At 36.7% G+C, this 14,698-nt stretch overlaps 1 protein-coding gene across 5 annotated transcripts in view; it reads right to left on the reverse strand.

Moving 5' to 3' along the window:
* SH3PXD2A (SH3 and PX domains 2A) overlaps positions 1 to 14,698 on the reverse strand; it is a 128,921-nt gene that overhangs the window by 38,766 nt on the left and 75,457 nt on the right. For all 5 annotated transcript variants that reach the window (XM_087725784.1, XM_087725785.1, XM_087725783.1 and 2 more), the window contains one exon: positions 1,064 to 1,177. In XM_087725784.1, coding sequence (XP_087581910.1) covers positions 1,064 to 1,177 — 114 coding nt within the window. The remainder of the gene's footprint in view (positions 1 to 1,063; positions 1,178 to 14,698) is intronic.

Consider the following 14,698-nt stretch of genomic DNA (forward strand, 5'->3'; position numbering starts at 1 on the left):
TAAATCTACAAATGGATTCCTGAAATTCCTAGTCTACTAATCAAACATCATTTTGCCATACCATTGTCTACTATCCAGCATCCTCTAATAGGTGAGCTGAATCTTTCAATTGTATAGATTTTTTCTTCAACTGACTGAAGACCAATGTGCTCTCCAAGAGGCAAATGCTGATGAATTACAGAAAACTTGCTTTCTGCTCTCCACAACATTTATACTTCCATTTAAACATCGCTGGCTTGAAATTAGAGTATGGACTATGGACTATTAGCTACCTGTACTCCATTATTTTGCTGTTTTTGGTTTTTTATCTCTAGGTATAGTTCAGTGGAATATAATCAGACTGTCACTGCCCTGGGATCCTCAATAAAACTTAATGGCAAGTGTCCTCTATGCACAGTTACTCGGGTTTTAAATGATGAACAACTTATACAGGAATGCAATGAGAAAAATATATGCTAAAATGAAGCAAATACATGGGAATAGATGGATTCAGTTAGCACCATCCAAATGAGGTTAGCTAAAGCACTTTTTGGAAAATGGGTATTTGCTAGATTTTATAGCATACTGTAATCAGACAAAAATGCTTGTGAAATAGAACAAAAGTACAATAACCTTTATATTGCATATGATTAAAGATGTACTTCATTTTAAAAATATTTTAAAATTGAGAGTTTTATAGACATTACATAAAGATTCTCTCAACTATAAGAAATTAAAGAGAAAATTGGAATAAGAAGTTATTAAGATCCTAAATCTCTTGCTAATTAATAGGAATACATTACCAATATATATCACTGTTATAATTATTCCAGCTAATTGCTAGAAGTTTTACATTGCTATTATACAGAATTAACATTTATGTTGAATACCTTTATTAAACTTTCTCAATTTTTTTGTATAAATAAAAAATGAATATTTCTTATATTCCTTATGGACTCCATTCTTATAATCAAGAAGCTCTAGATCACAGTAATAAATTTTTACACTTCCTTGCTTCTTCATTTTTCAGCTGCACTATATTTGAATGCAGAAAAGTGCCTGAAAGTGCATCAGGTTTTCTTACCTTCTCCTCTTTTGGACATGTTAATTTCAGAATCATCTCTAACTCCGCTTTGGGATTCCAAATAAGTTGCAGGGACCCAGCCTTGCTCTTCTGAAGTACTTACAAACCACCAACCTGTAAGGACACAGCAAAATTGTTGTTATAGACAAGCAATTTCTTAGAAACCGTCATCATGGGGTAAAATTGATAATAGAGGAGATATAGAAGCCAGATAGCTGTCATAGAACCTGCTGGAAACTATTTTTGTGTATTTCACTTTTAAGGTTCTACAGAGAGATTTTTTAAAAAATGTGGGTTGTGTTTGTTCCTTTCCAGAAGTATTGCTGGAAGCCTTCCTGAGATTCCTTGTCACAATCTCTCAGCCTTAGGAAAAAGGCAGTGGCACATCTGAAAATCTTGCAAAGAAAACTGCAGGGACTTTATTCAGTCAGTTGCTGACAGTCAAGACTAATTCAAGGCATATGTGCACATGTGCACAACGCATGCACATGCGCGCGCACACACACACACTTTTTTTGTGGAATTATATATATTTCCATTCCTAAAAACAAATACTTCTTCTTTAAAATGAACTAACATTTATCCAGAAACCTGATTCCCACTTTAGTTGACTAAAATACGCTGAAATACAATTTATAATCCTTCTTACAGTCCAGTGTTAAAAGCAATCTTTAACTTTTGGCAGGTTTTTTCTGCTTCATTCACCATTAAATATAAAGAAAAGTGTTAGTATTGAGAAGTAAAATATATCATTTGATTACTTTGTTTTATATGTATATTGATCAGTAATTTGTGAATTGGGAGTTGGACAATATCTGCTGTTACAGCTATTCAACTGAGAGATGAGGAATAATATAAACCTTCTCTTTTAAAATTCTCTTCTTTCACATACATGTTTGCCAATGCTAGGCCTTTATAATTATGGGGCAAGACCACCCAACTCCAAATTAAGTCGTGGAAATGAATATGAAGCTATAGTGTTTATTATCTGATTTATCTTCCAACTTTTAGTCTAGGGTTAGAAATAATTTGACCATAAATGAAGAGGAGCAGTTGGGACATAGCTGGAAAACAAGGCCTGGATACTGTATTTTTCAGACTATAAGATGCACCCTTTTCCCTCAAAAAAGATGCTGAAAATCCGGGTGCATCTTATACACTGAATACAGAATTTTTGCCTCCCAAAACCCCGCCCCCTTCACCAAAATGGCCGTGCATAGCCTCTAGGAAGCTTTTAGAGAGATCCTGGCGGCTGGAGAGGGCAGAAATGAACACAAAATCTACCCCCCCCAGCCCCCAGGAGTACTCTATAAGCTTCCTAAAGGCTATCCAGGCCTTTTTAATGAAAAATGTGCCCGTTTTCAAAATAAATGGGCTGTTTTTTGCTCCCCCCCCTTTACAGGAGCATTCTGCAAGCTCCCTAAAGGCTATTCATGCCTTTTTGGGGGGGGGGAAAACAGGCCCGTTTTTGTGAAAAATGGGCTGTTTTGGGGAGGTTAACAGAGTGCAAAAACTTTTTTTTATTTGCCTCTTCAAAACCTTGGTGCATCTTATACTCCGGTGCATCTTATATTCCGAAAAATATGGTAATTGTGAGGAATCTCTCATGTATCTTATTTCATTGTATGTAGTAGTCTCTATAATAAATACATGGTGTGAGGAGGAGAAAAAGATGGTTGTATAGATAAACAGCAACACTTATTCAAAAACATTTGCATATAGTCAAAAAGCAAAACTATTATTCAACTTAATAATTTCACCTACCTGACTGGTTTTTGGCATTACTGTGCTTTAGCATTACTTCACTATGAAACGCAGAGAATAGTTTGCAGATGGTACAAATAAAACACAGAGCATAAGAGTGCATGCCTTTAAATTTATACTAATTTGCTACCTCTGACTGATTATCATGTTTAATCCCCTTTTTCTGCTTGCAGCACATTTGAGTCTGTATGAATTGCTTTGGCTCTACATTGTATTCAATGACACACTGCTACACTGAGTGACTCTACCTTCATTCCACTTATGAGCTCCACTCCTTTTTTCCCCCAGTTAGGCCAATCCTATGGTTTTCTATTTCATCTCTCAGGCTTTCCATTTATTTCCTCTCCCTAGAGATCAGCAGAATAAACTATTTATATAAGGAGTAATCAATAAATGTCGAAGTAACACCAAGGCTCCTTGCCACTGTAAGGAGGTAAGGAAGTCATAGTTGAAATCGCAGGAGTTACATAAAACAGGCCATGGTCCAGGGACGTGCAGTCAGGGGAGGCAGGGCCTCACCAGTGTCATGAGGAAAAGAAAAGAATAATTAAAAGGAAAGACTAAGGTAGTTGCTGACAGACTCCAGAGTCACAGTGGATGACTCTGAGTCTGCTTAGTGCTAACTGCAGGGGGAGGCGAGATAACTACGGGCCTCCTTTGCATAAGGAATTTTTCGCCTTTTAACCCTTGCTCAGAGTTAAGCAAGGGTTAAAAGGCGAAAAATTCCTTACGCAAAGGAGGCACGTGATTCTCTGCCTCCTGATCTGGGAGCAGCAAATCGTGCCTAAGTTGCCTTTTTTTAAAGTTTTTACATTTTCATCATGGCAGGCGGGCAAGAGGAAAGTTGAAATCCACAGCTGGAAAAGGTATGTAGATCGGACGGAGGGAGGGGGGGGGAATTCAAAATTATTGTAATTTAATTTGTAATTTTTTATTGTCAGTAATTTGTGTGTGTGTGTGTGTCTGTGTGTGCGTGTGTTTCTTCACTCAAACAAACTCTCAATTTGAGAGTTTGTTTGAGAAGAGAGGGGCAGTTCTCTCCCCCCCCCCCACTGGGAGCCCCGCCCTGCTCCCCTCTCCCTTTCCTCCTCCTCCTCTCCCCTTTCTTTGCCGGCTGCCGCCTCCCCCCCCTGCTGTGTCCGACAGGCCAGGCGTCTCGTGTTTATGTCTGCCATAAACGCAAGATGCCTGGCCTGTTGGACACAGCGGTGGGGTCGGAGGAGGCGGGGGCGAGGCGGCGGAGCGCGGCAGTGGCAGGGATGTTCTCGCCGCTGTGTCCAACAGGCCAGGCATCTCATGTTTATGTCCGCCATAAACATGAGATGCCTGGCTTGTTGGGCACAGCGGTGGGGTCGGAGGAGGTGGGGGGCGAGGCGGCAGAGCGCGGCAGCGGCAGGGACGTTCTCGCCGCTGTGTCCAACAGGCCAGGCATCTCACATTTATGTCCGGCATAAACATGAGACACCTGGCCTGTTGGACACAGCGGTGGGGTCGGAGGAGGCGGAGGGCAAGGCGCTGGAGTGCAGCAGTGGCAGGGACAATCTCACTGCTGTGTCCAACAGGCCAGGCGTCTCACGTTTATGTCCGCCATTGGACTGTTGGACACAGCGGTGGGTACGTTGATTCTTGCCGCTGCCGCGCTCTTGCCTCACCAACCATAATCCTCACCGCACGTCACTGCCATGGTCTATTAAATTTAGGGAGGCCTTGCTCTCCGAGACTGACTACTTCCAACCATTTTGAAAAGAACTGGATATATAAGGTCTATCTTGGAGCTTAGCCAGACCGATTTTCAAAACTATTTCTAATGTCCCTGGCTGTTATAAAAACACTAAATAATGCATCTCTTTGCCCCTTCATTTTTTTCTGTTGTTGCCATACTTTTAAAAATCATAAACATTGTTACTGATTTATATTTGTATTAATCAAGTGTACATCACTTTTTTCTTGGTACCCTTATCACCTGCAGGATAATTTTTCCAAGTTCTTAAGTCCTAATGTATAATTGTGAGAATGTATATGACTCAATATTCAGCACTATGGTTTTCCAAATCACCTATAATATACCATAACCCCAAGAAATTTTCCAAAGCTTAATCTGTTTTTCTCTGTTGGAGAATTTAAATTTAATTAGATTGTTACACAGTAGGGAAGAGATTCTCCCAATATGATATTCTCCCATGGCAGCTGTCTATACAAAATAATACTAGAAAGATAATTGACACAGTCACTTTATTTCAAAACAGTTTCACATAGTTTTCTGCTCAAAATGAGGATTTTTTTTGTGATAGAAAGGGGGGGGGGACACAGTGAGTTGAACATACATTTGTAATTATGGCACAGAAGTAAATAGATCAGAAGCTGATGTACATCTGATCCTAATTAGATGGAAATGGTCCTATGAATTGTTATTCATAAGCAAATGCTGGATGAGTGAGAAGGTCTGTACTATAGTTAGCACTGAAAACCCATAAACTTTAAGTCTTTCATTTCACTCCACATTTTGGTTTTTTATATATTTCTCAAATGCACTAAGCCAGAAAAGAGCTAAAAACCATTTTCAACTCTGATCAAAACCAACTTATATCTCTTAAATAGACAAGTTTTTCCATTCCATACTAATTTTCTGTAAGGCAGAGCACTCTTAGGAGACAAAATATATCTGACCCAAAGGAAAAATCTTTCCACTCTATTGTAAAACTACTTTGGAGGTCCAGAGGAAAGGAGAGGGAAAGAATCAGTAATCTTCATGATTTAGAATGCCATAATAAAATCAGTCTCTAAAGATATGAAATTACACTGGGATTACTTTCATATATAGCAGCAGACTCTGTGCAATCTTGTTTTACTCCAACAGCTTTTTCTGTTGTGACAATACTCTTGGAATTTCTGCTTCTTGGCCGACAATTGGACTGTGGGTCTTGGACTCACTCAGCCACACAACTGCAAATCCAAATTTGCTAACAGACATGTCAGTATTACTAAATTTTTCCTCATTCAAATTAGAATGATGTCAAGATATAATCATAAGAATTTGATTAATAGAAAGCATAATTGGAATTTGGAATAAAGCTTAGGATCAATTATCTTAGAACTTCATCAAGTAGTTGGCCCATATAAATCAATGCAGAAAGATCTAATTTACATGAGTACAATGAGAGCATCTAGACACACATTTTAAAAGCAGCACATAATTAAAAGGATTAATGCTATAGTGGGGAACCTGATGGGTCTATTTTTCTAAACAGAGTATTATTAGCGTTTACAACTTCAGGAAGTATATTGAAGTTAGATTTCTTATTGAATAAACTCAAAAGAATTACTTCTATAAATAGTCAATTAAATATTCACATACTGCAAAATAGAAGAAGCCTTTTTTAAAAAGTGCAGAAGTAATGTCTGGGATATGTTGGGAAGCACTTGTGTGTATGCAACCGATTAAAGACAAAATCAATTGAACCTAAACTCAAAACCAAATGCTGAACAGAGGGACAAATAATCTGAACTTTATGGTGATAATTTTATAAACCATTCAACAGAAGTAAACTCATGGGAATCAAATTAATCTTATGCATTCAACAGAACACAAAAATCCAGCTTAAATGGATACATACCGCAAACATCTGCCTTGCAGGTTGACTCCCAATTGCCCCAATAAATACATAAGTAGGCATCACATTTTGCTTTGTTCAGGTTAAACAAAAGGCACTGTTCTTGAAGCTCTGAAATGCTATTTATCATTTTTAACACTTTGAAATGAACTGTTTGCAACTGAAAACTTTTAATACCAGAATTACGGTAGCTTTCTTGATAATGCTGAAGTCTAACTCCAGGAGTACTAATGTATATACCACCTCAAAACTTTCTATAAATCATACATGCATCTCTGTTCTGAAGCTTTTTTCTCTTTCATAGTGATGAGAGATCAGTGCCCTGCAGCTCTTACTAAAAGCCATAGTTGTTCTCACCAGTGGCATGTTGGCTAAGGCTGCTATGGATTGTAGTTCCACAAGACTTTGATACTTTTATTTTTCCTAACCCCAAACTACTGAAGAACAATTAGGGGCATACATAAAAAGAAGTGTTGTTTAAATTACAGCTTCCCATATGCATGTTCTTATGTACCACAAATTCTTATTGACTATGCCTTGATTGGAACCATACGCCACAATTAGCTACATACCACACAGTGGTTATGCTTGGACCATTCTGCTTGCCTACAAAATTGCATCCCCCTCAGAGAAAATGTTTTCAATAAATAAACATCAGGTCAACTGCCTGGTCCTTCATCTTTCACAAATTGTGTAGCCATTTAAGCAAAATTGTCTAGCTAAGAAGCAAGGATCTAATTTTTCAGAAACCAATATATTTTTTATTTGTTCCTTCTCTCTCATTCTTTCTCCACCCTTTACATCTCCATGCGAACCTGTGCAAAAAAACAAAGACAAAAAAATGCAGGAGATTATATAATTTTTTTTCTGCATGGGTTAATTAATTATGGAGCTTATTCCTGCTTTTCTGTTGATGGCAGCTACGAAAGATAAATGTCATCAACTCTCCAAAATTAGGTTAAGTACATATATCTGCCATCAGATCTATTTTCTTCTTTTAATTACAGAATTAAACAATTTAAAATTATAATGCAGGTCTGCATTCCAGATCCACACACATTCAAAGTCAAATGATAAAATAATTATTAGCTTCACAAATTGCTTAGCTAGTCTATAGCCTTCTGCAGTTGTTCAGCCAGATTGTCACTGTATTATACAAGTTTGGTGGGGAAAACCATTCCCTCTTAAACTACTGTGGTGGATAATCAGTTCTTAACAATGCCAAAATAAAGTCTATCTGCTGAGCCTTGTCCAAGAGAAAGTTCTTCCACTCCAAGTTCACCCTTTTTAAATAGCTGGCTTTTCTGATATTCCCTTTTCCTTACTGATACAAGGGACACATTTTTCATTTTAGATGCATTCAAGAAGTACACAAAATTTCAAAATGCAGTAATTTCACATAATGGATGTTTACATTTCAGAATAATCCTTTTTGTCTGCCATTCAAAGAATGTTGGGTACTTGTCCAAAATTTAAGGGCTGACTAGAGAACACGTTATCTTTTTAAAAAAGATAAGGGAGCCTGGCATAGAGGAAGGTTTAAACTGTTCCTTGTATCTTGGGCAATAGATCAATAATTAAATCTAGCCTGTCTAACAATGGGTCTCTTTGGGGATTTATGCCAGCCATTTTGTTATGTGTGCTTTAGGCCAAATAGCTATTACAAATGTCTCCATACCTCTAGCAGCAATTGCTAAAACTTACTATTAGTAGTAATTGCTCTAGGCATTATTACTTCCTTGTAGAAAGACAATAAGAGGGATGAAACACAACAATGTTTTAAGAAGTTGGTATAGGCTATTATTTCTAAATATTATTATATGCATATGTGTTTATATGCATATTGGCCCTGCTCTGCTTTTAATTTTCGGGTTTCAAAACAACACTGCACAAATAGTGTTTAGATATCTGAACTTTTTTCAAAGTACTTAAATCTAATTGCATTTTATCATAACACAGCATGGTGGATGATTCAGAAACTGCACCCTTGAAAGAATAACATTACACTGCACCTGAATGTTAAGTTCACATCAGAATTAACCCATTTTCAGCTATTCTCTTGCATGAGGAAAACATGCACAAGGTGAAAGGAAGGTTATTAATGCAAGATAGTCAATCATTTGTCTCTACATATCAGCTAAGTAATTTTGGCAAATGATTAGAACAGCTGCAAAGTATATCAAATTGCTGCTTTCTTGTTAAGTTTAATTCTCTGTAGCTACAAAATCAACAACTTAAGGCAGCAAAACTACATACTGTACACATACCATAGCTTAGAGATAGAAAAAAGGATTGGTTGTTACTGTTATTGTAACTATTAAACTCCACCTTTCTTCTCAAAGTGAAGGCTGTGTACACTGTACATCCTCCTATTTCTTCTCAAAACAATATTGGACAGCATCAGCTAAGAAAATACAAACTTTCATGGCTTAGAAATGGACCTAGAAACGGGCTCTTCCCAGTCCTTTTCCAACATCTTAATCCCTGTACTATAATAGCTCACTGTTCTATTAATATTGAAAACAATAGGCAACATAATATAAAATGCAATTACTGAAAAAAGCTAATTAACATTACTTCTAAATGGAATAAAATATAGGAAAAGAACCAAAATATAATAATAAACAGTAATAAAATATGTGGCAGAAAGACTATAATCTAACTAATGATAAGGCTGCTTCATATAATTTCTACCTTTGCTTTCCTTCAGGCTTGAAGATATTATCTTTTTGATATCAGCTTCTGTTTCCCAGTGTTTGAAACAAGGGAACTTTCCCATAACCTGCTATCTCAGAATCTTTTACCCAGGGATAACAGGGATTGAACTTGGTACTTTCTCCCAGCAAAGTGGGTATCCTGCCACAGAAATACGATTCAAAGTATTTGATTCCAAAACTTTTATATAATGTAAGCTTTTATTTTAAGCTGTTCGTCCAAACTATACAGAAATAGTTCATACTTCTATTTATATCCAAAAAACTGAATTTAAGAAATCACAATATTCTTATTCTTTTAATGGTGGGAATTTCTAATAATTTTCTTTGGGTTGGTATGTTACTAGTATGCAAAGGACACTCTTTTTTCATAGTCTAATCCTAAAATGGTAGTAGAAATGAAATACCCCAGTCAGGAATGTGTTTAAGATCTAAAAATAGATGAAGCCTAACAAATTGAAGCAAAACATGAAGCAAAACAAGTATGAAGCAAAGCATACTAGTGTTGTAGGTAAGATAGTCTGGCTATTCTAAATGGGACCATATTTTTTTGAAGAAAGCAAATGCAAAGACTTGTTCAACCACTGTTCCTCTGTTGAAGTAATGGTGTTGCTAATGATGTTATATTAGATTTCACTGATATGTGAACTACAATCGTATCTGCAGATCCATCATCAATGTTGAAATTATTTCTAACCTTTAGTTGGTTTAAAATATAGAGGCCAAACATTTTCAAGTTGGTAATGTGCGATACTAGTTCAATGATCTCTCCGCTGCCTTCATATTTTTCGATTCAAAGTGCTCGTTGTTGTATACATGTGCCACAATACCTTGAAACTTGGAAGGCTGCTGGTCTTGAGATTAAATATCCATATTGGAGGAATTCTCTTAATTCCTTTGCAAGCCATTTTGTAATTCTGGACACCCTACCAAATGAAATCCTCATGTGACATTGTTCAGAAAACAGCTATTTTGCTACCTTATGTGTATCTAGACCAGGGCTGTTAAACTCGTAGCCCGTGGGCCAGATACGTCATGCACCAGTCACACCCATGCCGAGTTATAGTGAAGGAGGGAAGTCACAATACGAGGATACCATGATGATGCGAGTTTGACACCCCTGATCTAGACTAAGTTTATTTTTCTGTTTATATACTGTTAATCTCGCCCGAGGTGTTTCAACAGGAAGAGATTCAAAAGGCATTTCGGGAATTTTTTACAGAACTGTATAAAGGGGATAAAATTAATGGTTTAGATATAGACAAATATTTAGATAAAGAGAGAATACCTTCAGTTAAAGAAGAGCACAGGCAAAAATTGAATCAACCAATAACCTCGGGGGAAATCTTGCAGGTAATTAAGCAATTAAAGTTAGGGAAAGCACCAGGTACAGATGGTTTGACAGCGGTTTACTATAAAAATTTACAATTAGAAATGGTAGAACCTCTTAGAGAATTATTTAATATGATTCAAATGGAAGGTAAAGTGCCTCCATCTTGGAAGACAGCGTTTATATCTTTGATACCCAAAGAAGATCAAGATACTACCCAACCCAAAAATTATAGACCTATCTCATTACTTAATGTAGATTATAAAATTTTTACTAAAATACTAGCAAATAGGTTAATGGTGGTTATTCAACAACTGATACACACAGACCAAACAGGTTTTATACAGGGGAGACAGATGAAAAGTAATGTCAGATTAATTATTAATGCATTAGAATATTTGGGAAAGAACAACCAGATCCCTGCTGCGTTTATATTCTTGGATGCTGAGAAGGCCTTTGATCGAGTTAACTGGAAATTTCTGTTGAAGATATTGCAAAAAATGCAGATAGGAGATAATTTTTTACAGTCAATTAAAGCAATATACCAACAGCAAACAGCACAAATCATAGTCAATGGAAGTTTAACAGATTCTTTTCAAATTGGAAAAGGTACAAGACAGGGCTGTCCTTTGTCCCCATTATTGTTTATTATAACTTTGGAAGTATTGTTGAATAAAATACAGGGTTTGGATGGTTTAAAAGGGATCAAGATTAGGCAGCAAGAATATAGAGTGCGCGCTTTTACGGATGATTTGGTCATAATATTGGAACAACCGCAGGAATCCAGTATGGTCTTAATGAATACGATTAATCAATATGGTCAAGTGTCTGGTTTTAAAATAAATTTAGGAAAAACAAAAATATTAGCTATAAATATGAATACTAAACAAAAGGAAGAATTAGGAGTGATGCTAGGATGTGAGGTAGTTAAAAAAGTCAAATATCTTGGAGTTAACATCTTAACTTCAAATGGGAAATTATATAAGCATAATTATGAACCACTTTGGCATAGTATACAGACAGAGATGAAAAAATGGGAGAAATTGCACTTATCTTTGTTGGGTAGGATAGCGGCAGTGAAAATGAACATCTTACCAAAAATTTTATTTCTTTTCCAAATGTTACCTATACTTAAAAAAGATGCGAATCTTTTAGAATGGCAAAAGGGTATCAACAAATTTGTATGGGCAGGAAAGAAGCCGAGGGTAAAGATGAAAATAATGCAAGATGTACGTGAGAGAGGAGGCTTGAAACTACCTAATTTAAAACTATATTATGATGCAGTGGCATTATCTGTAATTAGTGATTGGACTCATTTAACTAATGATAGAATATTGAATATTGAGGGATACGATCTGGTATATGGTTGGCATGCTTACCTGTTATTCAACAAAAAATTGGATAAGAATTTTAAAAGTTATATTTTAAGAAATGCTTTACTGCGGGTCTGGAAAAAATACCAATATAAATTAAATGACAAGATACCCATGTGGGCAATTCCTAGACACGCAATTGAAAATATGAATATAGCACAAAAACAGGACAGAATTACTTACAGACAGCTTCTTACCTCGGAAAGGGGGGTACTACAATTAAAATCTTTAGAGGTATTAAAAGAGGAGAAGGTAGTTCAAACATGGTTCCAGTATGGGCAATTACAGGCTAGGTGGAAAATAGATCAAAAAATTGGTTTTATCCAAGTTGAGGATAATTTGTTTAAACAAATAAGAGATCAAAGCTTAATGCATATAAAGAGGATATATAATGTATTAATACAGATGGATTCGGAAACAGAATTAGTTAAAGATTGTATGATAAAGTGGGCTCAAAATATTGAAGAACCAATAATGTTGGATACATGGGAAAGAATCTGGGTAAGAAATGTGAAATTTACACAAGCTCAAAATCTGAGAGAAAATTTTTATAAGATGTTCTATAGATGGCATTCAGATCCTAAAAAGCTGGCTTCTATGTATCCGAATGTACAGCCTAAATGTTGGAGGTGTGGTTCTCTCGATGCTACATATTATCATATATGGTGGACCTGCCAAAAGGTTAAGGCATTCTGGATAAAAATATGGTGGATTATGCAAAATATCTTTAAAAGAAGGATAAAGTTTACCCCTCAGTTATTTTTACTAGGTATATGTACTGACTTTAGAGTGATAGAGACTAATTTGATTCTGCACCTAATAACGGCAGCGAGACTGTTGGTGGCGCAATACTGGAAGAAGGAAGACTTGCCTACAACTCAAGAATGGACATTGAAAGTTACAAACTTAGCCGAGATGGCTAAAATATCGGCATATCTTAAAGATCACTCAAATGAGAGATATAAACGAGACTGGAAAAAATGGATTGACTATATACAAAATAAATACAGGACCAAGAAATTCCAGTTAGCCTATGCTTAAGATCAGAAATGATTTAAATTGTTTAAAGTTAGTTCAGCAAGAAGAAGCTAAGGTCAATGTAGAATGTCATTAATTTCTTTATTTCTCTTTTCTCAATAGATTATAGACTGTGTTTGTTAAAAATCCATACCGTGTATGGGTTCTGGGAAGTCGGGGGGGGGGGAAGGAGGAGGGGGTTGGGGGGGAGGGAGGGAAAAAATTGTACTTCGATGTTTTACTGATTGAGGAATGATGAAATATTTGTGTTTGAAAGAAATAAAACTTTTGAATCAAGAAAACTCGTAGCCCGTGGGCCAGATACGTCATGCACCAGTCACACCCATGCCGAGTTATAGTGAAGGGGGGAAGTCACAATACGTTACATGAGGATACCATGATGATGCGAGTTTGACACCCCTGATCTAGACTAAGTTTATTTTTCTGTTTATATTCTATTAATCTCACCCAGTCAAGCATTGCTCAGTAGCAGTTTCTTCAAAATACCCTGCCCATGTGTTTTAGTTGTTAAATTTTTGAAATTGTACTAAACCACTCAGATGGAAAAAAAGAGACAATTGCACGAATTGAGAAACACAGTTGTCACAATGACAATGTAGAGTAATTTTGTGAAATCTGTGACCCACCCAATTAAGAATTCAAGCTATTTTATTTAAAAAGCACCTGTCCTTCAATTGCAAATTCCACTTTTTATGACATGATTCCTAGATACCATTAAAAGGTATTGGAGCAACGATGACTGACAGCTTTTCAGCTGTTCCCTTGGAACTTTCTGTTCTCTTGAAGGAAAGAACTACATAACTTAAACAGGAGCAAGGTCTTATGAATTAAAGTATCTCACTGTCAGTCTTCAAGGTAAAAGATAAAGAAACCAGAGTTATAAATGCTAATACAACTTTTATTGTAATATTATAGTAATACAATCTTACAAGACTGAATGCACATCCCCCTTTCTTTTTCTTCATGAGAACCAGAGACATCATGTCCGAGATTCTTTCTCAAATTATATTGCTGCTTCAAGCTCAGGTTTTGTTTACCTGACTATTACCTTAGTGGTGGTTCTACCGCCTGTTTCTCAAGGTTATTCCTACTGCCTATTACTCATTTGACATAAAAGAGGTATGCTAGTTGATCAGCAAAATAAAATAAATATGTAAACAATTGCCTGCCATTTGGTTTGGATTTTGATATTGAATGAGGGAAGTGTGCACTCTTTTTGCAAAGCATCTTGGGATAGCTCTAGTATTAGATAACTATCATACTAACTAAGTAGCAGTGGTGGGTTCCGGATCACGTTCCAACTGGTATGTTTGGAACTGGCCCGGTGTCGTCCACATGGACACGTGCGGTGCATGTGTGCCTTAGCGCTTCCATGAGCCTCCAGCTGCTCAGCGGAGTGTCACACAGGTGCTGTATGTGCCGTGAGCATAAGACTTAAAAGACCAGTAAGGAGCTCGGGCAGGTGGGAGGGCCCTCCAAAGCACCATACTGGAACGGTATTCGGTGCCCTGGGCAGGCTCTGGTACGCCTGTACCAGGGTGTACTGCCTGCAACCCACTACTGCTGGGTAGGATACGTCATTGATGGTGATAGTGGTATTTCTGAACAACAGATATAACAGGAACTCTTCTATCCACCTACTTGCTCATGGAACTTGGACAACTCAGACCTAAGTAGATTTACCTTTGTGTAAAGCATAAAAATAGTATTACTTGATGTATTTTCTACCTTGCACAGTCACTCACACAAAAAAGGAGATTAGGTTCTAATCTTAACAGATATAATCATAAAAAGAAATGCCCAAT

This window comes from Thamnophis sirtalis, unplaced genomic scaffold (assembly GCF_051295495.1).
Source record: "Thamnophis sirtalis isolate CommonGarterSnake01/CBP01778 unplaced genomic scaffold, rThaSir2_p1.2 scaffold_11, whole genome shotgun sequence".
Classification (NCBI taxonomy): domain Eukaryota; kingdom Metazoa; phylum Chordata; class Lepidosauria; order Squamata; family Natricidae; genus Thamnophis; species Thamnophis sirtalis.